Genomic DNA, 24337 nt, shown 5'->3' with positions numbered 1-24337 from the left:
ATGTGGATAGGAAGATTCAAAATTATGAAGGTGTCAATTCTTTCCGAATTGACCTATAGAGTCAATGCAATTATGGAAAATTCCCAGAAAATTATTTTGTGTGTGTTGACAAACTGAATATAAAGTTTATGTGGAATGGAAAAAGATCTAGAATAGCAAACAAGGTACCGAAGACAAAGAACAAAGTTGGAAGATCGACACTATTGAACTTCAAAGCTTATTATAAAGTTTTAAAATTCTTTCCATTTTTTCTTTCCTTGGCTTCAAGTAGTTTCTTTGTGTGTATATGCTGTTCAGTGCTCTTCTGATGACTTAATGTCACCTTCCACACATCTCCAGAACTCCCCTCCTCTTCTCTGCTGCTCTCTGCTCTACCTTACTCTGATCTGTGATAACTGACTGTCTTGGCCTTTCCAGACTCCCAGCTCCATCTTATAAGCTCCGTGATTTGCCTAGGCTGAGTTGCTAGGCAACTCATTGCTGCACTAAGGCCTTGTAGCTTTCTCCAAGCACTAAGCGGAAGCAATCACAGGGTACATCTCATTTGTTTCCCATCACTAAAGTATCACTGTTCTTTGTTGTCTGATGTTCAATATCTTTAAAACCATTGTTTTATATATTTTGTCTGTTTTCCTTAATTTCCAGTATGAGAAGTAATTAGACCCCTGTTATGTTATCTTTGCTAAAAGAAAAAGTTACTAGGATAGTTTTGAAATTAAAAGAAGGCAGTATTAATATTTATGTCATTACAGTAGAGCATACATATTATGTTTACCTTTCCCAAAAGCCAAGTGAACAGGAACTTAAAAAGAAAGGGAAAGTGATCAATATGGTCAAATATGTTCATTAGTCTTTGAAAGTAATGGGAAATTGGTGACCAGAGAGACTAATCCATAGAATGGTGGAGCTAGAAACTAGATTACAGTGAATTAATGATGAAGTGGGAGTGAGAAGTAGAAAAAACAAGTAAAGATGATATTCCTTAAAAAGTTGAGTTGAACAGTGACAGACGGGTAATAGATGGCATTTGTAAGAAAACAGAATCAGAGAAACGTGTTGACTATTCAAATATTTGTTGATGCAAAAAGAGAGAGAAAAATAAAACTGACTGTGAATAGAGCAGAGGCTGACAAAATGGCCCACAGACTGGCCACTAGTTTTTATAAAGTTTTATTGGAACACAGTCAGTCATATTTATTTACATTATTATCTATGGCTACTTCTATATTCACACAAATGAAGAATTGTGAGAGACTATATGGCCTAAAACCTGAAAATATACACTATCTGACTGTTACAGAAAAAGTTTGCCAATCTTGCACTAAAGAACTTAGCCATAAGTTACACATTCTATAGAAGTTCAACAAAAAAGGATAGGTGGGGTCTATATGGTTTGATTTTTATTTTTGAATATATTATATCACATTCAATAATGTCAATTTAATAAGAATTGTATGACTCAGCCTTTAATAATTTTTTTACTTTTTTCTAGGCAAAGAAGTCAAGCCTAAACCTCCACGTATGTTATATGCATGCTCAATAAACAAATACGTACATATGTACATACATACATAAAACAAATCTTAAATGCATGCTGTTATTTATCTTGATTTCATGTTGAATATTTTGCTTAAAGTCAAAGGTTTGTTTTGTGTAGACAATGTACTCATTTTCTTACATGTATTTCTGAGAAAATGCTTTTACCAAAATTTTCCTTAACCCTTTATTCACTGGAAGTATCTTTCCTTACCTTGTCATTAAAAATCTCAGCTCACATTTCCATTATTTTCTCAAAAAAAATTTTTTTTGAGACAGGGTCTCACTCTGTTGCCCAGGCAGTGGGCAGTGGTGTGATCTCTGCTCACTGCAACCTCTGCCTACCAGGCTCAAGTGATTCTTGTGCCTCAGCCTCCCCAGTAGCTGGGATTACAGGCACGCACCAACACACCTGGCTGGTCTTCCAAAGTGCTAAGATTACAGGCATGAGCCACCATGCCTGGCTCTCAAAATATTTCTTATTGGAATAATAGTGAGGAATCTGTTGTTACGTACTAGTTTGCCACAATCATAAGAATATGGTTAATGTGACATTAACTTTTCGAAGTTAATAGGAGATTGAAACCAATGAATAACATAGAAAATAATTATATAAAAATAAATATGTACGAGTATATAGGAAATGAATATCTTTCTATAATCGTTGTTACTAATGTTCATCTATATTTTTAGAACTACAAGGAAAAAAAGAAGAGAAGCCAGGTATGTATATTTTATTTACACACATATATGATTTCCATGTTTAGAATAAATAGCACAATATCTCTTTGCAAATGTCATGTCCTAGTACAAATATTTTATCAAATTTTATCCTTGACCAACTTAAAAAAAACTAACAAAATATATATTTCTCTATGCTACCCATTTCTAGAAAAACCTCTATTTGCATAGGTGAAATCTCTGAGAAATTTACATGGTTCAGAAGAAGTAACTAAGTAATTAAATTGATTCCCACAAAACCAAAATTTTCTGATTATTGTAGGACACAGACATTCAATCAGCAAAACATCTGCTCTCATCCTTCTCTCTTTTGAGGCTTCTGAGTCAGATGAACATTTCTGAAGGCTACAGTAGGCAGTAGAAACTTTTTCAAAAGAACACTCAACTGTCTGGTTCTGAACACAGTTAAAATTTTGTTTAATGTTTCATAATTGTATTATTGTTGTAGGGCTACTGTAGTAAAATTCCACAAACTGGGTGGCTTAAATTCCACAAACTGGGTGGCTGAAAACAACAGAAATTTATTCTCTCACAGTTCTGGAGAGTAGATGTCCAAAATGAAGGTGTCACAAGGGACATGCTTTCCGTGAAATCTGTAGAGAGGAATCCTTCCTTGCATCTTCTGGTGTTTTCCAGCAATCCTTGGTGTTCCTTGGCTTGTAGATGCATCACTTTCAAACTCTGCCTCCATCATCACATGGAAACCTTCTCCCTTTGTGTCTCTAGCTCTGTAAACCCTTCTCCTCTAATAAGTACACCAGTCATATTGGATTAAATACCCACCCTACTGCCCCATGACCACATCTTAACTAATTACATCTGCAATAACCCTATTTACAAACAAGTTCCTATTTTAAGGTACTGGAGGTTAGGATGTAAGCATACCTTTTGGAGAGATGCAATTAAATCCATAACAGTCCATTCTCTGGCTGGCCCAAAATTTATGTCCTCCATAGGTGCAAAATATGTTCACCCCATCCCAACATTTCTAAAAGTCCTAACCATTCTAGCATGGTTCCAAGTCCAAAATTTCATCTAAATATCAATCAATAGTTCCAAATCTCATCATCTAAATCAGTTACATATAAAACTTGGAGTATGATTCTTCCTGCAGCAAAATTCCTCTTCTCTTTTTGAACCTGTGAAAACATGAAACAAATTATTTACTCCCAAAATAAAATGATGAGATACGTATAGGATGGGCATTCCCCTTTTAAAGGGAAGAAATTGCAATAAAATTAAAAGAGGTCCTGAGTCCTAAGCAAATCCAAAACCTAGCATATTTCAAAGCCTGAGAATGTTCTTTCTGGCTCAGTGCTCTGTACTCTGGGACTGGTGGAACAGTGGCCCTGTCCTCTTACCTCAGTGTGCTGACAGCCCTGCCTTCTCTGCCACAGGAGGTCCCATTAACCCAGGCATTTGAATTCATGGCTTTTCTCTTGGAGTCATTATCCCTTCATTTTATCATGTCTCTGTCCCTTTTCTGTCCAGGCTGGCATTGTTTTTGCTTCTTTAAAATTCTCGAAAACCTGACTAGTGTCACATTCAATTCATGGGGCATCTAAGCCATTAGATAAGAGGGTCCTCCACAGATGTTTCCTGGATAACCACATCTCTATTTCTGTCTTCTGCTGAAGTGGCTCCATGAGTCATACATCTAATCTCTTTAGCAAAAGTTTGTCCAACCACAACCTTGGCTCTATCTCCATGGCACACTGTCTAGATAGGCTGAGAATTTTCAAATCAGTAAGTGCCAGTTCTTATTCGATTAACAGTTTCTTCTTCAATTTATGTGTATCTTTCTTTTCACATTTTATTATAAACAACAAGGAGAAATCAGTTTGCACCTTCCATACTTTGCTTGAAAATGTTCTTAGCTAAATTTTTAAGTATTCACTTACTATTTCCATCTTCCACCTAACAGAAGAACACAATTAAGCTAAGTTTTTTGCCACTTTATAACAAATATTACCTTTCCTTATTGGCCAATAACATGTTCCTCATTTTCTTGAGACCTCATCTTTAAAACTCATATTTCTAGCAACATTCTACTTCTACTTACAATAATATATATCTATATGATTTGAATGTGTTTTCTCAAAATTTATGTGTTACCTGTGTAATAAATAGTATTGACAGCTGGAGCCTTGAAGAGGTGATTAGGCCATAAGAGCTCCTCTTTTGTGAATGGGAAAAAGGCCGTTATAAAAGAGGCTCCATGCAGTGTTCAGCTAGCCTGCTGTCTTCCCCTTTTGGCTTTGCCCTGTAAGGACACAGCATTCCTTCTCTCTGAAGGACACAGTAGCAAGGCATTATCTCCAAACCAGAGACCAAACCTGCTAATACCTTAATCCCGAACTTCACGGTCTCTAGAAGTATAAGAAATACATTTCTGTTCTATGTAAATTACCCAGTCTGTGATATTCTATTATAGCAGCACAAAATGGACTAAGTCAGAAATGTATCATTTAAAATGACAAGAGCTTTCTCTATAGCTCTCTTGAGTTCTTTCTGAGCCCTCATCAGAATAACCTTTAATGCCAATATTTCTGCCAATAATCTCTTCAAAGCAATCTAGGCTTTCTATATTAAGTGTCTCAAAATTATTCTAGACTCTACCCTTTACCCAATTTCAAAACCACTTTTACATGTATGGGTGTTTGTTTCAGCAGCACCTATGTTCCTAAACCAAAATTGATTAGTTTCCTTGGATGGCTACAATAAAATATCACAAATTGTGTTGCTTAAAACTGGAGAAATTTTTCTCTCTCACAATTTTGGAAGTTAAAAATCCAAAATCAAGGTGTTGACAAAGCAACACTTCTTTTTAAACCCGTAGAGGAGAATATTTGTTTGCTTCTCCTAGCTTCTGGTGTTTTCTAGCAATCTTCGGTGTTTCTTGGTGTGAAGATATATGACTTCAATCTCTGCCTCTATTACCGCATGGTCATCTTCTCTCTTTGTGTCTCTTCTCCTCTTCTTATAAGGACAATAGTCATATTGGATTAAAAACCTACCCTTCTCTAGCATGACCTCATCTTACCTTAACTAATTACATCAGTAGCAACCCTATTTACAAATAAGGTTACATTCTGAGGCACTGGGGGTTAGGACTCAACAGATTGTTTGGGAGAACACATTTGAGCCATAACACTATTTGTCTCAATTCCTAAATCACGTAAGTACCCAATTACATCTATTTCAAAGAGTCTCTTCCAACTCTTGTTGTTAAAATAATTTATCTTTTGTTGACTTTGGAACTATTTTCTGCAATAATCATCTTAGAAAAAAAGTAGAAAATTTAGATTTAAAAGAATTAGCTATAGCAACAATTTCACAGACAAGTGCAAAGCATGTTTCTGTTTCGTGTTTAATAGTCCATCATTGGCAAACCAGTGTAAAACTGAAATAAATTTTAGTAAAAAAAATTTTTTTTTTGAAACGGAGCCTCGCTCTGTCACCTAAGCTGGAGTGCAGTGGCATGATCTCAGCTCACTGAAACCTCTGCCTCCTGGGTTCAAGCAATTCTCCTGCCTCATCCTCCCAATTATGATAACCAAATAAAATTATTTCTAAAAATTAATTTGTATTCTAGTTTATTTTTTCAGGTTTTAAATTTTCTGCCTTTTCTCTCCCTCAGAGCCCCAAATTAAAAAAGAAGCAAAACCAGGTAACATGAGCTTTATTTTATATAGATTCAGAGTTGACATTATCTTTATTTTATTAAGTACTAAAAGAGGCTTACATCTCACTAGGGAGACATGCACAGAGTCTCCAAGTTCCTCATTATTTTGTCAACTCCATTGCTCAACATGATTTTATAGCACTGGATTAGGTGAGAATGGGAATATTCCCTAGACTAAAACACCTAGAAAATGGCCTTAAATAAATCTCAACAGAGACTCTAAGTTTCTGGAGACATTTCTAAGGTTTTTATGAAATTAATAATAATCATGCTTAACTTATGGCTTTATTTTCATAATTCTGGTGGCTTTGTTTTTATAATTCTGAAGTATTTCCAGTAATATACCAGAATTATAAAATCATAAAGTTATAGACTGTTGTGGTTTGAAGGGAATGAGAGCAAGAACTTATTAAGCATCTATTGTGAGCTAAGGACTAGCATAGGATTTTTACTTTCATCATATCATTATGAGAAACAGACAGCATGGCAATTATTACCTACACTTAATATCTGAAGAAGCAGTTCAATAGCTCAAGTTCAGAAAATAAGTTATTATTCCAGGATTTTCAAGTTAATCAATGTTGAATCTAGGGGTCTGCCCCATGTCTGATTTGCACCAAACCCTGGGTACTCCCCTTAAGAGATTGTCCCTAAAATGCTATCATTTTATTAGAAGGTAGCATTGACCTAAAAAAAGTGTGACCTTTCCAAGTCTACATTGTTTTTTAGTGTTTAAGTCATACCTCTGGTACCAACTAGCAATTGACCTGAGGCAAGTTCAAAAAAACCCTCAGGCTCTATGGTAGCTATTTCTTCATTATAAAAGATTACTTAGCAAGATTCTTCAATATCAACAAATCAAGAATACAAATCTAGACACATATTCAATAGTACCTCAGCCCCTGAATTCTCACCAGAACTTACCTGGCAACTGATCATAAGCTTGAATATAGTTGCTCTTGTGATATATTTACAATATATTAAGGATCATAACAGCCTTGTTACATTACAAATATTATTATGATTTATTATTATTTTATTATTTATTTTCCTGATTATATTTATCTGCTGTAGGTGGATATGTTTTACCAGATATAAGCATTTTGTATTTTTGCCAGTTTTACTTTTCTTTAACCAGAAACCCAATACTATTTAAAGCTAGTTATGCCTAGTTCTATTTACAATAACCAGTTATATTTGTTATTGTTAAATACTCCATTTTGCAGGTAATTTAATCTAATATGTTATTTATTTATTTTTAGCTATATCTGAAAAAGTACAAATTCACAGTATGTATTAATTTTATCTTTTATGCTTATATAGAGTTTTTTACAAAAAAATATTGAAATGTTTTCAAAATCATGTATTTTAAACCTGTGCTTTTATATTTATGTTTTATTACAGCCTGTGTTTTGAAAACTATAGTTTCAAAAATTTTGTAAATAAGAATTCTTGGCATATTGTTTTCATGAACTAAAACCTTTAAGTTTTACATAGAAACAAGGATGATATGAAGATTTCAGAATATTTTTTCTCTATGGGCACATTTGCTAAAATCTGCTAGCTATTTTCCCAGCTTCTAAATACCTAAAAAGATTTTCTTTTTATTATTTTCAGAACAAGACATAGTGAAACCAGAAAAGACTGTTTCTCATGGTAAACCAGGTATTTTGCAGGTGGTATTTGTAGTCTCAAATAACCTCTCAATGTTCTAATTTTAACAGAAGGAAGAGTTTAGAGTCAAGTCTAAAGTTATTTGGGACAATTCATGTCTTAAGTCATAAGCTTCTAGACCATCTCCAATTTTAGTCATCTTTAGAATTTTTTTTTGTACTGAGAACTTAACCAGTGAGATGCAACTAGACAACTAGTCTTCCCTTCCCACCAGAGAGTTAGCTTTGCACAAAAACCACAGTCACCCAGCACTTAGATGAATGGGCTCTATACTTTCTGTTTTTTTCTGATTTGGGCAAGGCACTCTGAGCAAACTTGTAATTCAGATTGGCTTATTCAAATATGATCATTTTAGACTCTCCAAGTCCCAAAAATGCTGAAGAAGTCAACATTTCTCCATGCTTCTTTTCCTGACTCTTTATTTTCTTCACCCTTGCTTCCCTTTCTTATTTTCTTTTTATTCCTGGTCTTGCATTTTGTAGAAAGCAGAAGTAAGCTAATGTGTTCTTCTTGTAAAAAAAAAAGATACATAATTTATCAAAACAAGGTTATGAGTTAGTTTTTATTTAAGAATAAAAACAAGTTTTTATTTCAGCTAATTAAATATGAATTTAATTTTGAGGCTACCCAAGCCCTGATTATTCTGTAGAATATTATTTTTCATTCCAGGCTGAAATATGTATGCAATTTGTGAATATAGTTAGGCCAGAATCTTTGAAAAGTTAAAAACATACTTTCTCTAAACAAATCTTAGGAAATCCTTTGCTTACTTTTATAAATTGTACTTTAGAAAATCTGTATACAATGGGTTTTAGTCTGTTCGATTTGTTTTGCATATGCTTTTAAAAAAAACTGTGATACACCAACAACAGAAAATATAGGAATAAGGAAAGCAGGGCTGGAGTGTGGAGAGGTGAGAAGAGCTGTCTGTATTGACAAAAGCAGAACCTTAGAAACAACTTTCAGAAGCTCCTCATTAAATGAAACATTGTTATTTTCTTATGTCCCAAATATTAGCCAATTTGAGGTGAAATAAAGAGAAGTGACAGACTTTAGTCTCTGAGTGTACATCAAATGTATTGTCTTGTAGGAACAACTCTTTTACTTCAGTTACACCATCATGCTCTTTAAATTCTCTGTTATCCAGTGAAACTTTCTACTTAGGATATTTGATCAGTTGATTCATACCCAGTGTGAAATGCTTGAGAAGTTTAATTTCATGTAGTATCAGGGCAATAATCTCTTTACTTTGACCCAAACATCTTTGACTATGAAAAATCACTGAGAACAGAGGACATCCCACAAAGGCATCAACTTTGTTCTTCCCCAGCTTCACACTGTAAGAAATTTGGGTTCTCCACCTATTCCTGGGTTCCCAGGGAGGTATCGGTACAAGAAGATCAAAAATTGCTCCTTCCTATTCTAATTTAATAATAGTAAGGGAACATATATTTTATAAAGCAGTACCTCTGGGCAGATAAATACACTGAAATACAGTGAAGGCAAAAAATAGGGCTCATATTGGCATGTTAGGGAACAATTTAAGTTAGGAAAACTTCTATAGCAAGATAGCTGCAAAGGACATTTCAGCTGGACAGATTTTCTTTGTGCTTTCATCCAATTTGAATAGAAGATGTTTTTGCTGTTTTATTGAGGCAACAAGTTTTTCTTGGCATTGGCACTATTTCAAAAGAATACAAAAATCATGGTTGAAATATGTCACTGATGTATTCAAATTTCCTACTTGTGTTAACATTTTTTCCTATCACAGAAGAAAAAGTTCTCAAGCAGGTAAAAGCTGTCACAATAGAAAAAACAGGTAAATAAGGTATTTTACATCTTTTTTCTATGTCTCATTATATGTTATGTGGTGCACTCATGTGTGCATGCAGACACACAGACACACACACACACACACACCCCTTCACTGAAGTGTGTAGGCTTTTAGTACCATAACTTCTAACATTCTGAATTCTTGTGAATAACTAAAAATATGTTCAATATAATTTTTGTTAAAAAATAATAACTAGAGTAGCATAACTTTAAGTGTGATTGAGCTAAGCTTATGTGTAATTCATGAGAAAATCTATATAATGCATTGATTATCATGTATACTTAGGTGTTTAATCTTATTTTTAAACCACATTTCCTCAAATCTTAAAATTACAGAAGTCTGAAACTTTCCACTATTTATAAATTAGCTGGAATAATTTACTTTCATGAAAGCTCCATAGAGAGGGTTATGGTTATATAACTTTAAAGTCTGCCTTAGAGAATGATCAACAGAACATAAAATATTAAAGTAAAAACACTCCATCTGTCATTAGTTCATATGAGAAAGAAAAGACACATACTCTTGCAATTCAGAAGTTTTTCCTGTAAGGAAAAAGAAAACTTATGAGTCTTGAAATCAATTCACATCTGAGTCACTGAGCTTCCTCTGTTTGATTCCAAGACAGAAATCCTACCCACTTCAGCCATTAAGAGAATCCCATCTCTTATTAATAATCATTCCAAAAGAAAAACTCTGTGAAACATGTTTTTCTCCTGAGATAATCAGATAATAAGGATTTAAATAGTTTCTTGGAGGAAAAAATATAATAGAATTGAGGAGAGATCTAATTATTCATAGAAATTATAGACTAGTTTATAAGTAGAAAGAAAGAAATCTCATAAGGCCATTTTCACATTACTTCATATGACCATTATACTTTCTTCCAACCACTGCCTAAGTTTATAATTTTAGTAAATGTTCCTTTAATTTGCACCCTAAGGTATTAATATGGCCACCTGAGTATCTCATTCAGTTGTATGGATGTTTGGGAATTATGAAGAAGCTAGCTCAATGTATTTGTGACTCAAATATATAGATTGTTTTAAATTTTATGTGCATAGCATGTGTCTTACTAGTTTTTTGCAGTTTGATTAATGTATTTGCTGACAGTAAAATATTAGTGGTCAAAGAAAACAGGTTAAGTTTAAGCTAAGGAGGGGACCTAAAACTAAGTAGATACAAATACTAAACAGTTATTTTTTCCATGGTTTGTACTCATCAATATGCCATGTGTTTGCCTCCATTCTCCACAGCCAAGCCCAAACCAACAAGTAAGAGATGAATAGAATAACACCTGCGAAATATCGCTTGACCATTTCAGCTTTAACAATTTTGCTTAGTTTTTTTAAGAAAAATGTTATTTTCAGTGTTGTCTGTGGCTAAATAGCTATAAATAATAAATTAATGTTATTGCTATTTAATTGTTAGTGATAAAATAATGTTATTGCTATGGCATTGATTTAACATTCTTGTTAAATCAATCTACTAATTAATGATTAATAATTAATGATTAATTAAATCACTACTAATTAATGATTATAACTATACAAAAGAAATATCCAGAAGTCTGTCACTATGGTTAATATTAAAAGAGGGAATCCATATAGGCTATAAAATACCGCTCACAGTAAGTTAAGGTAGGTTGGAAATCTTTTAAACATATGTAATGAATAACAAAAGAAAATGAAATGATATACAATTGTCAGTGTTATGAACCATATACTGTTTTTAATTTGTTTGCTTTAAGCTGCATTAATTAAACTGTAGGTAGCTTTGGCATTTAGAAATCCATTTAATTATAAACATTTTGCCATTTGTCCATTACAATGATGAAATGTCCTTATGAATGTGGACTTTGAAGATCCTTCATTTCACTGTACAGGTGTGACACAGAGAGTATAGTGATGAAGAGTTTAAAGATGACTTTTGGACTCAGGAAGGCATAAATATTTACCCACTGTGGTAGTAAATATATTCAATATTGTGTCAAAATTGTGATGTTGGTCGTTGAATGGTGCACATTTGTGAAACACAAGCTTAGACAAATGCATGAATGGCTGTTGGTCAAATATATTCTGGCTCTTGCATGCAAAATAGCTTCACAAGACCCAAAGGTGAACGTGTGACACAGCTTAGGAATACATATAAGTGGTTTCGGCTATATAGCACAAATGAATGACTCTAATCAGAACATATTCACATCCTAGAATCTGTGAATTGTATTTTGAATATATATTTTATATTATTATTGTTCCCTTGATTTATTATTAATGCTGTTATAACAGTTTAATACCTTGAATATTGGCTTCATTTTCTTTTATTTTGAATGCTTATTTACTGTAACATTTATGCAAATTCAGTTCATGGAAGTTTATTCTTGAATGGCATCAGTTCCTAATTTACAAATATCTGTTTAGTCTGATGACACCTGGAGTCCCACATCTTGCCACCTACTTCAGTGTTGGTGCATAATTTGGGGAAAAAGTAGTAAGTTTAGAGAAACTCCAAATTCAAGAGTGAGGGAAAGAAAGGACAAGTAAACATCAAGAACAGCTCAGAAGAACTGACCATAGAGGTCATTAGAGGTAACACTTGGTCTGTTCCAGAGTCCTACTCAATTGACAGATATTCTCAATCCCATTCAAGATATCCCACCTATATGGTTGACTTTAAATTCCACTTTTCATGAAAGAGAATGATCTCTTTAAAATTTTCAATTCAAATATTTTTCAGAGAACTAAGAGGGATGTCAATTACTCATACATTTTTATTTCTTTTTGTCATATCCTAGAATAGTTGAGATTCAGCTATGAGAGTTTTAAGAAAACCTGGAAAGGGAGGGTGGTACAGGTCAATAAAAATACAAAATGTGGCACTCTCTGGAATACAGCAGATTTAGTTTAAATTTTCAGTAAGAAACTAGTGTTCAGCAGTACATTGCTTCTAACTGGCAAGAAGGTAACTAGGATTCAAAGAGGAAAAAAGAGGAGTTGGTAAAATGTCAAAGACAAATACCATCCGCTAAAAATGTCCCCAAAGAATGATTCAATTTTCAGCAAATGAAACAATATTCTTATTCTCCTTTTTGCCATATTCTATCCTCTTATACAACACAGCCCCCAAAGGGATAAAACCCTAATACTGTCTTTCAGCCAAATGTAGAAAAAAGCCTTTTCCTGGCTGTCCTGAGAAGGAACCTAACCCTGTTTATAATTTTTTTATGGCAATATGCTTTCTTTGTTTCAAATTACATGAAAATGACTTTGGGGCATGCCTCTTGGGTAAACTGAGGATCACTTGCAAATACATAAATAAGAAATATTTGCCAAACAAAGAATCCACAGATTGCCAGTGAATTTTGATTTCTTTCTCTAGAAAAAACTGAACATCGAGAAAGAGAACCTCTATCTATAAAAACAGGTATTTTACCATTTTTGGTTTATATTCTGTCTTATGTTCACTATTTTTATTATATTCAAAAATTAAAGTAATGCATACAAGTCATTTTCTCTGTGTTTCCTGGTAATGTGTCATCCTGTGGTTTTGTAGTGTAATCTAGTTTATCTGACCTAAGGGCAATATTGTTGTCAATCAAACATGGATTGCCAAACATGCAATTATGATAGAGCAAAATTAACAAATTAGATTTGCTTTTATGATTCACAAGGTCCTTCCAAAATATTCAGTATTTTACTGTTGTCAGTATTAACATAATTTATCATACAGATTAAGTTGATAGTTTTAAAATATCTTGTCAAATTACACAGGCTAAATTTCACAAATTGTGAATTTCAGCTTGATATATCCTCTTAAAAGAGAAGTTACCCCATTCTAAAAGTTAGCTTAATTATTTTAAAATGTCATTCAATTTTTACAATATGTAATATTTCACATGGTCCAAACACTGAGGCATATAGGAAGCTAACTGCAAAAATCTCTCTCTTTTGGTAAATTCTACCAGTTCTCATTTCAAAAATATGTGATGATATCCAGAGGTAATCACTGTTACTTCTTTTTTTTTTTTGAGACGAAGTCTCTCTCTCCAGGCTGGAGGGCAGTGGCGCGATCTCAGCTCACTGCAAGCTCCACCTCCCGGGTTCACACCATTCTCCTACCTCAGTCTCCCGAGTAGCTGGGACTACAGGCACCTGTCACCATGCCCGGCTAATTTTTTGTATTTTTAGTAGAGAAGGGTTTCACTGTGTTAGCCAGGATGGTCTCGATCTCCTGACCTCGTGATCCACCCGCCTCGGCCTCCCAAATCACTGTTATTTCTTAAAGTATCCTTCTAGCATTATCTATCTACCAGTACAAATATATAATATATATATAATATATATAACATATATAATATATAATATATAACATGTATATAATATATATAACATGTATAATATATATAACATGTATATAATATATATAACATATATAACATGTATATTATATATAATATATAATACATATAACATGTATATTATATATAATATATTATATATAACATGTATATTATATATAATATATAATATATATAACATGTATATTATATATAATATATAATATATATAACATGTATATTATATATAATATATAATATATATAACATGTATATTATATATAATATATAATGTATATTATATATGATATATATTATATATTATATATTATATATTATATATAATATATATCATATATAATATATATTATATATTATATATAATATATATTATATATTATATATTATATATTATATATATTATATATTATATATTATATATAATATATATTATATATTATATATAATATATATAATATATAACATATAATATATAATATATAATATATATTATATATAATATATAACATATATAACATATATTATATATAATATATATAACATATATAACATATATTATATATAATACGTATTATAATATATAATACGTATTATAATATATAATATATATAACATGTATATTATATATAATATATATCATATATATTATATATATATAAACACAAAATGTATCTACAAAAAAAGTATCAATTTGTATTCCCTCTGTTAGCTATTAGTTATTTTACCTAATTTTAGATGATTCAATCCTGCAATCATAGCTAAATCTTTTCTACTTTTTATGAAGAAATAGAACTTTAGATGTACGATGACACAGTTAACGTTTTTAGTTAATATATTTTAGAAGACATGTTATATTGGAAAAAAATAGAATGTCTTTAGGATTTTTTTTACCTACCACCCATTCATTCTTGAGATTTTATAAAGGAACCTTATTGTTCAACATACTGGATTGGGAGAGTTAGTAAAAATTAATATTAATAATTAATATTAGTATAAATTAATATTAATATGTATTCCAAAAGGACTGTGGCAGAATATGTATTTTATGCTATTTCAGAAACAGTAAGAAGTTCAGATTTTTGTGAGCATTGATTAATATTGTATCAAATCAAATATGAGGTTTACAGGAATAAAAAAGAGACCAAAAAAGATTCCATACTTTCAGGCTTTACTGCTCCATGGGAAACTCATTGGGAGTATGATATGAAAATTATTAAAAACACATTTCCTACTGTTCATTGTTGATATAAGTTTAGTCTTATTTTTACAATAAAAAGCAAAAATAGGAAATATAAAGGGCTGATATGTCACCCATAGATAGAAAATTATCACTCATTTTCTTTTTTTTTCTTTTTTCCTTTTTAGACAAACCAAAACCAACTCCAAGTAAGTGTACCATTTTAGAATTTTAAGATTGTCCTATTTCATTGTTTTAATTTCACAATTTCTTTGAGTTATAACTGAAGTTAAATATGTATGGTGTGTTTGTTAATGTAATAGCCATTATACCATTACCACGTAAGTGAGTCTGGTTGACAAAGGATATTGTGTGTACAGGCATACCTTGGAGACAAAAAGCACAACTAAAAGAAAATGGGTAGAGCAAGAAGCCCTAGACCAATAAGCACATGAAGAGATGTTTAGTGATTCAAAAAATGCAATTCAATGAAAATTAGATGTCATTGTCCTGGCATACCTCGGGGGTATTGCAGGTTTCATTCAGACCACCACAATAAATCACACCATTTTTTGTTTTCCCAGTGCACATAAAGGTTATGTTTACACTATACTCTAGTCTATTAAGTGTGCAAGAGGATTATGTCTAAAAAATGTACATAGCTTTATTTAAAGGTATTTTGCTGCTAAAAATGTTAGTGATCATCTGAACCTTCAGCAAGTTGTAATACTTTTGCTGGTAAAAGTATTGTCTCCATGTTGATGGGTGCTGACTGATGAAGGTGGTGGTTTCTGAAGGTTAGAAATTTGTGGTGATTCTGAAAATAAGACAACAATAAAGTTTGGTACATTGATTGACTCTTTCACAAAAGATTTCTCTGTAGTTCGTATGGCTATTTGACAGCATTTTACTCACAGTAGAACTTCTTTCAAAATTGGAGTCAGTCATCTCAAACTTGGCTTCTGCTTTATCAACTAAGTTTATGGAATGTTCTAAATCCTTTGTTGTGATTTTGACGATGTTCACAACATCTTCACCAGGAGTAGATTCCATCTCAAGTATCCACTTTCTTTTCTCATCCATGAGAAATAACTCCTCGTCTGTTCAAGTTTGATCATGACATTGAAGCAATTCAGTCACCACTTCTAATTCTTTTGTTGCTTCCACCACATCTGCAGTTACTTCTTCTACTGAATTCTTGAACCTCTCGAAGTCGTTCGTAAGAGTCGAAATGAATTTCTTTCAAACTCCTGTTGATACTGACATTTGGACTCCCTCTCATGAGTCAAAAATGTTCTTAATAGCGTCTAGAGAGGTGATTCCATTCCAGAAGACTTTCAATTTACTTTGCACGGATCTATCAGATGAGTCACTATATATGCCACCTACAGCCTTATGAAATGTACTTATTAAGTAATAAGACTTGAATGTCAAAATTACTCTTTAGTCCCATGGGCTGCAGAATGTATGTTGTGTTCACAGGCATGAAAGCAATATTAATCTCCTTGTACAGCTCCATTAGAGCTCTTGAGTGACCAGGTGCATTGTCAATGAGCCATAATATTTGAAAGGAATCTTTTTTCTTAGCAGTAGGTCTCAACAGTGGGCTTAAAACAGTCAGTAAATCATGCTGCAGACAGATGTGCTGTCATCTAGATTTTGTTGTTCCAGTTATATAACACAGGCAGAGTAGATTTGGCATAATTCTTAAGGGACCTAAAATTTTCAGAATGATCAATAAGCATTGGCTTCAACTTCAAGTCACCAGCTTCACTAGCCTCCAACAAGAGACTCAGCCTGTCTTTTGAAGCTTTGAAGCCAGATATTGACTTTTCTCTGTAGCTATGAAAGTTCTAGATGACATCTTCTTTTAATAGAAGGCTATTTGTTAAGTTGTTGTTCTTTTAAAGACAGGGTCTCACTCTGTCACCAGGCTGGAGTACAGCTTGGGGATCATAGCTCACTACAGCCTCAAACTCCTGGGCTCAAGTGATCCTCCCTAGAAGGCTATTTTGTCTACATTGAAAGCTTATTGTTTATTGTAGTCACCTTGGTCAATTATCTTAGCTAGATCTGGATAACTTTCTGCAGCTTCTGTAACGGCATTTGGTGCTTCATCTTATACTTTTACGTTACGCAGGTGACTTCATTCCTTAAATTTCATGAACCAACCTCTGGTAGCCTCCAACTTTTCTTCTGCAGTTTCCTCACTTCTCTCAGCCTTCATAGAATTGAAGGGAGTTAGGGCCTTGCTGTAGATTAGGTTTTGGCTTAGGGAATGTTGTAGCTGCTTTGATCTTCTATTCAGTCCGCTAAATCTTTCTTTGTCTCAGCAATAAGGCTGTTTCCCTTTCTTAGCATTTATGTGTTCACTGGAGTAACACTTTTAATTTCCTTCAAGAACTTTTCCTTTGCATTTACAACTTGGCTAACTCTTTGGTACGTGAGGCCTAACTTTCAGCCTATCCCAGCTTTCAACATGCCTTTCTCACTAAACTTAATCATTTCTAATTTTTGGTTTAAAGTGAGCCATGTGCAAGTCTTTCTTTCTTGTGAATACTAAGAGGCCATTTTAGGTTACTAACTGGTCTAATTTCAAAACCATCGAGTCTCAGGAAATAGGACTAGAGGAAAGGGAGAGGGCTTGGTGAATGAGAGTCTCAATACACACATTCATTAAGTTTTACCACCTTATATGGGTGTGGTGTGTGGCACACTAAAATAATTACATTAGTAATATCAAAGATCACTGATCACAGACCACCATAACAGATATAATAATAATGAAAAATTTGAAATATTGTGAGAATCACCAAAATGAGACACAGAAATGTGAAGGAAGCAAATGCCATTGGAAAAATTACACCAGTAGGCTTAATCATACAGGGTTGCTACAAACTGTCAACTTGTAAAAAATGTGATACCTGAGAATTGCAATTAAGTGAAGCACAATAAAATGAGTATGCCTGTATTACACTTATTAATCCTTGAACATGTATTTATTGAGCACCTCTTAGGTCTATGACACTGGACCAGGATGTATGAGGGAATGCCTATGATGTTTTCTGTTGATATACCTGGTTTGCTAACACATTTACAATGATAACTAATACCTGAGCAAATAAACAAACAAACTACAATAAAAGAAAACCAAAACAAAACAAAAACAAAAGACACAGTAATTGTGTCTCTCTCTTATCTACTTTCAATTGTTTGTTTGGATGTATTGAATAAACACAGTATGAAGATCTTCTAACAGTTATTGTGTGGGTTGAGAAAAATTAAGAGCACATAATATATGTCCTCAATGTATTTAATTTTAACACATTAACTTTTTATTTTCTAATTTTTTTTTAAGCCCTGAGGTACATTTTATTTTGTAATTCAAAATCACGGGGGTTTCCTGGACATTTTAAACAATAATAAAAATGTAACAGTAAACAGTGAAGCTGTTTATTTAATCCTGTTAGAATACTCAGACTGTAACCTGGATTAAAAATCAAGCATTTCAATCCAAAGTGTCTCTGGATGTTGTATTTATATGTTTTAATACCCAGAACTAACCTGTTTTCTTAACAGCACATGACAGATTCGTTAATCATGCAGCTACAGGCTACTTCATGATGGATTCAATGCCAATTTTAAACATTAAGTACAGCCTTTAGGCTGGAGATATTCTCTAGTATAGTTTGTAATATTGCTACTAATATGAACACTATTCCCAAAATTAAGGGTTGGAAGTCAAAACTAGAATGCTAATATGAAACATCATTATAAAGCCATTTTAAAGTACCTTCATGGTCATAAAATATTTTAATTTTTTTGAATTTTGAAATTAGCTACTCAAAATAGTTGTGTAAGACTGATAAAACTGATACCACATTTGTAGAAAACATTGATATTTTATGAGATATTTCTTAAACTATCAGAGAATTTTTATTTTCTGGAAATGTTATTATTTGAAATTATTTGTGACACAAAGTTTTTTTTAAAAAAACTTGCCAGGTTATACTTAGAAATATTAATCTGTAAGTTTACTGAAGGAACAAGAAGAAAGCATGGTTCTGTATGAGCATAGGCAAAAGGCAAATATAATTTTATGTCTTCTATCACTTATCAGACTGTAGTCAATATGAACTGAGTTTGTTTTTGTTAACTTTTAATCTCATCCCATGACCACACTCAATTGCATTTCTGACAGCATCTTATAAATGAAGCTACTTTAATAAATATTATATGAATGAATGTTTGCATGCATCCATGAAGATTAAAAATTTGTGTGACAGGTTTATAATTTGTAACTAAGAAAACCAATTTTGAATTTAGAATTCATTAATTATATCGTATGTTTTTTAATTTTTTACATTTCATTTTATTTTATTTTTAACTTGGTAGGTACTTAGTAGTTGTATATATTTATGGGTACATGAGATATTTTGATATAGGCAAGTAAATGGGGTATCCATCACATCAGCATTTATCATATTTTTTGTGTTATAAAAATTCTAATATTTTAGTTATTTTAAAATGCACACACTAAATTAATGTTGACTGTAATCAGCCTGTTTTTTTATCAAGTACTATATCTTGTTTATTCTATCTAACCAATTCTATAATATTTAAATATACCATTTTAGATTAATTGAATATTTGTTCTATTTTCAAAATATCTAGTTACAGCTATCAGAAATATTAATCATCAGTACATTTCTTTGCCATTTTGAGTATGTGTGCCTATTGTAATTTAGGAAGAAATATCAGAAGATAAGTTTCAATTGTTTGCTACTGAATAAAAAACTGTACTTTTTCTTCTTTTTTTTTTTCCTTTCTTTCTACATTCTTTTTTTTTTTTTTTTTTCTAAAGAAGGAACATCAGAAGTCACAGAATCAGGTAAATATTTACTTTTTCAGAGGAGATAAGATAGAGTTGTGGAAACAGTATGTAAATTTAAGTTTCTAGCTGTATAACATTTAGAAAATCCCTTAGCTGCTCAAATTCCAGATATTCTGTTCTACAGAACAGGCATAATGACTTCCCAAAAGGCTTGTTATAAGGAGTAAATGATGCAATGTGTCCATTCTTACCGCATACAAACTTACAAGTCACCCATTAAATATTGTTTTTCTTCTCACTTTTGTCTAAAAAGTGTAGCAAGAAAATTATTATTTACCAAGACTGCTTTGAAAACTGGATCCACATTTTGCTTAGAAATATTATGTTACATTTTTATTGCTTTAATTCATTAGTTTACTTATGAATCCATCATGCCAGGCAAATTCTTATTTCCTAAAGGTAAAAATTTAACATGTAGTTGTTTTTCCTATTGTTTCTAGTTTAAACTTGTTAACAGAGGCATGGCTTATTCTAGCTTGTCTTCAAAGCATAAAAGAAAAGGAGAGGAGGTGGGTAGGAGGGTCATGCCTGTAAGTAAACCAGGCTACTCAGGAGGGTGAGGAGGGAGGATCCCTTGAGACCAGGAATTTGAGGGCATATAGAAAGACCCTATCTCAAAAAAAGAAGATAAATAGGAGGAGGAAAAAAAGAAGTAGGAGGAGGAAGAGGAGGAGGAAAAAAAGAAGTAGGAGGAGGAAAAGAAGAAGGAAGAGGAGTAAAAGACTTAGAGGAGGAAGAGGAGGCCAAAGAGGAGGAGGAGGAGAAATTTTGACCCTATAGGTGACTACATAAACAGAATGACCAAGCATAACAAAAAGGAAATGAGAGAGCCCTGACTCCCTCCACTCATAAGATTAAGTCTCATCTCCAACTGTTTACTCCAAGAATGAGTAAGAAAGTCATGTTTTTTAAAATGATGGTTTCTTGTTGTTTTTCTTTCCCCTAGGAAAGAAGAAAACTGAAATATCTGAAAAAGAAAGTAAAGGTAAAAATGACATTTTAAGACACGTACATCAAATTAGCCACAAAAACAGAGGAACAAAAAAACAAATTTATACAAATTATATGATTTAAAAACAGTTGATGAAAATGAAGACACTGATTTTATAGCACATATCATAATTATAGTACATTACAGTTCATCATGCAAAACATATAGTTATTGCATTTTTATTAAATATCTAAAAGGATCAGGAATTTAGAACTGAAAGCAGACTCTACCTGTTACTACTAAATTAAAACTACAGACTTCTTTTCATATTACTACTGAACTGTGAATATTGCCTACATAAAATTCAATTCCTCACCTTAAGAAGACTTGTTAATAAATATATTACTCTGATATAGAGAAAGTGGGAAAGATCTAAAATCAACACCCTAACATCACAATGAAAAGAACTACAGAAGCAAGACAAACAAATTCAAAAGCTAGCAGAAGACAAGAAATAACTAAGATCAGAGCAGAACTGAAGGAGTGAGAGACACAAAAAAACCCTTAAAAAAATCAGTGAATCCAAGAGCTGTTTTTCTGAAAAGATTAACAAAATAGATAAACCATTAGTCAGACTAATAAAGAAGAAAAGAGAGAAGAATCAAATAGACACAATAAAAAATAATAAAGAGGATATCACCACTGATTCCACAGAAATACAAACTACCATCAGAGAATACTATAAACACCTCTATGTAAATAAACTAGAAAATCTAGAAGAAAGGGATAAATTTCTGGATACACACACCCTCCCAAGACTGAACCAGAAGAGGTTGAATCCCTGAATAGACCAATAACAAGTTCTGAAATTGAGGCAGTAATTAATAGCCTGCCAACCAAAACAAAAGCCCAGGACCGGACAGATTCACAGACGAATTCTACCAGAGGTACAAAGAGGAGCTGGTACCATTTCTTCTAAAATGACTCCAAACAGTACAAAAAGAGGGACTCCTCCCTAACTCATTTTGTGAGGCCAGCATCAACCTGACACCAAAACCTGGCAGAGACATAACAAAAAAAAGAAAATTTCAGGCCAATATTCCTGATGAATATCGATGTGAAAATCCTCAATAAAACACTGGCAACCCGAATCCAGCAGCACATTAAAAAGCTTATCCACCACAATCAAGTCAGCTTCATCCCTGGGATGCAAGGCTGGTTCAACCTACACATATCAATAAATGTAATCCATCACATAAACAGAACCAATGACAAAAAACACATGATTATTTCAATAGATACAGAAAAGGCCTTTGACAAAATTCAACACCTCTTCGTGCTAAAAACACTCAATAAACTAGGTATTGATGGAAATTTTCTCAAAATAATAAGAGCTTTTTATGATAAACCCACAGTCAATAGCATACTGAAAGTGCAAAAGCTGGAAGCATTCCCTTTGAAACCCGACAAAAGACAAGGATGCCCTCTTTCACCACTCCTATTCAACATAGTATTGGAAGTTCTGGCCAGAGCAATCAGGCAAGAGAAATAAATAAAGGGTATTGAAATAGGAAGAGAGGAAGTCAAATTGTCACTGTTTGCAGATGACATGATTGTATATTTAGAAAACCCCATCGTCACAGCCCCAAAACTCCTTGAGCTGGTAAGTAACTTCAACAAAGTCTCAGGATACAAAATCAATGTGCAAAAATCACTAACGATCCTATACACCAATAATAGACAAGCAAAGAGCCAAATCATGAGTGAACTCCCATTCACAATTGCTTCAAAAATAATAAAATACCTAGGAATACAACTTACAAGGAATGTAAAGGACCTCTTCAATGAAAACTACAAACCACTGCTCAAGGAAATAAAAAAGGACACAAACAAATGGAAAACCTTCCATGCTCATGGACAGGAAGAATCAATATTGTGAAGATGGCCATACTGCCTAAAGTAATTTATAAATTCAATGCTATTTCCATAAAGCTACTAATTCACAGAATTAGAAAAAAACTACTTTAAATTTCATATAGAACCAAAAAGGAGTCCTTATAGTGAAGACAATCCTAAGCAAACAGAACAAAGCTGGAGGCATCACACTACCTGACTTCAAACTATACTACAAAGCTACAGTAACCAAAATAGCATGGTACTGGTACCAAAACAGAAATATAGACCAAAGGAACAGAACAGAGTCCTCAGAAATAACACCACACATCTACAACCATCTGATCTTTGACAAACCTGACAAAAACAAGCAATGGGGAAAGTGAGGATTCACTATTTAATAAATGGTGTTGGGAAAATTGGCTTGCCATATGCAGAAAACAGAAACTGGACACCTTCCTTATGCCTTATACAAAAATTAACTCAAGATGGATTGAAGATGTAAACATGCCGGGCGTGGTTGCTCATGCCTGAAATCCCAGCAGTTTGGGAGGCTGATGTGGGCGGATCACAAGGTTAAGAGTTCGAGACCACCCTGGCCAACATGGTGAAACTCTGTCTCTACTAAAAATACAAAAATTAGCGTGGCATGGTGGCACATGCCAGTGGTCCAGCTACTCAGGAGGCTGAGGCAGGAGAATCACTTGAACCTGAGAGGCAGAGGTTGCAGTGAGCCAAGATCATGCCACTGCACTCTAGCTTGGCGCCAGAGTGAGACTCTTTCTAAAAAAAAAGAAAGAAAAGAAAAGAAAAAGATTTAAATGTGAGACCTAAAACCATAAAAGCCCTAGAAGAAAACCTAGGGAATACCATTCAGGACATAGACATGGACAAAGACTTCATGACTAAAACAGCTAAAGCATTTGCAGCAAAAGCCAAAATTGACAAATGGGATCTAATTAAAGTAAAGAGCTTCTGCACAGCAAAAGGAACTATCATCAGAGTGAACAGGCAACCTACAGAATGAGAGAAAATTTTTGTAATCTATTTGTATGACAAAGGGATAATATCCAGAATCTAATAGGAACTTAAACAAACTTACAAGAAAAAAAAACACACAACCCCATCAAAAAGTGGATGAAGGATATGAACAGACACTTCTCAAAAGAAGGCAAACATATTTTAAAAAGCTCATCATCACCAGTCACTAGAGAAATGCAAATCAAAACCACTGAGATACCATCTCACACCAGTTAGAATGACAATCATTAAAAAGTCAGGAAACAACAGATGCTGGAGATGATGTGGAGATATAGGAATGCTTTTACAATGTTGGTGGGAATTAGTTCAACCATTGCAGAAGACAGTGTGGCGATTCCTCAAGGATATAGAACCAGAAATAGCACGTGACCGAGACTTGGAACCAACCCACATGCCCATCAATGATAGACTGCATAAAGAAAATGTGGCACATATACACCATGGAATACTATGAAGCCATAAAAATGAATGAGTTCATGTCCTTTGCAGGGACATGGATGAAGCCGGAAACCATCGTCTCAGCAAACTAACACCGGAACAGAAAACCACACACTGCATGTTCTCACTCAAACGTGGG

At 33.1% G+C, this 24337-nt stretch overlaps 1 protein-coding gene across 46 annotated transcripts in view; it reads left to right on the top strand.

Moving 5' to 3' along the window:
* The window catches only part of TRDN (triadin), a 419844-nt gene that overhangs the window by 355719 nt on the left and 39788 nt on the right, over window positions 1-24337 (top strand). For 24 of the 46 annotated variants that reach the window (XM_031012505.2, XM_055391701.2, XM_055391743.2 and 21 more), the window contains 11 exons: window positions 1493-1519; window positions 2230-2259; window positions 5918-5947; window positions 7225-7251; window positions 7580-7627; window positions 9408-9455; window positions 10724-10741; window positions 12846-12890; window positions 15190-15210; window positions 19866-19892; window positions 20842-20880. In XM_031012505.2, coding sequence (XP_030868365.2) covers window positions 1493-1519; window positions 2230-2259; window positions 5918-5947; window positions 7225-7251; window positions 7580-7627; window positions 9408-9455; window positions 10724-10741; window positions 12846-12890; window positions 15190-15210; window positions 19866-19892; window positions 20842-20880 — 360 coding nt within the window. The remainder of the gene's footprint in view (window positions 1-1492; window positions 1520-2229; window positions 2260-5917; window positions 5948-7224; window positions 7252-7579; window positions 7628-9407; window positions 9456-10723; window positions 10742-12845; window positions 12891-15189; window positions 15211-19865; window positions 19893-20841; window positions 20881-24337) is intronic. The other 22 variants (XM_055391736.2, XM_055391741.2, XM_055391735.2 and 19 more) reach the window with 4 other exon arrangements.

The sequence above is a fragment of the Gorilla gorilla genome, chromosome 5 (assembly GCF_029281585.2).
Source record: "Gorilla gorilla gorilla isolate KB3781 chromosome 5, NHGRI_mGorGor1-v2.1_pri, whole genome shotgun sequence".
Classification (NCBI taxonomy): Eukaryota; Metazoa; Chordata; class Mammalia; order Primates; family Hominidae; genus Gorilla; species Gorilla gorilla.
The sequence above is the reverse complement of the archived record's forward strand: the minus strand, read 5'-3'. Positions and strand labels throughout refer to the sequence as shown.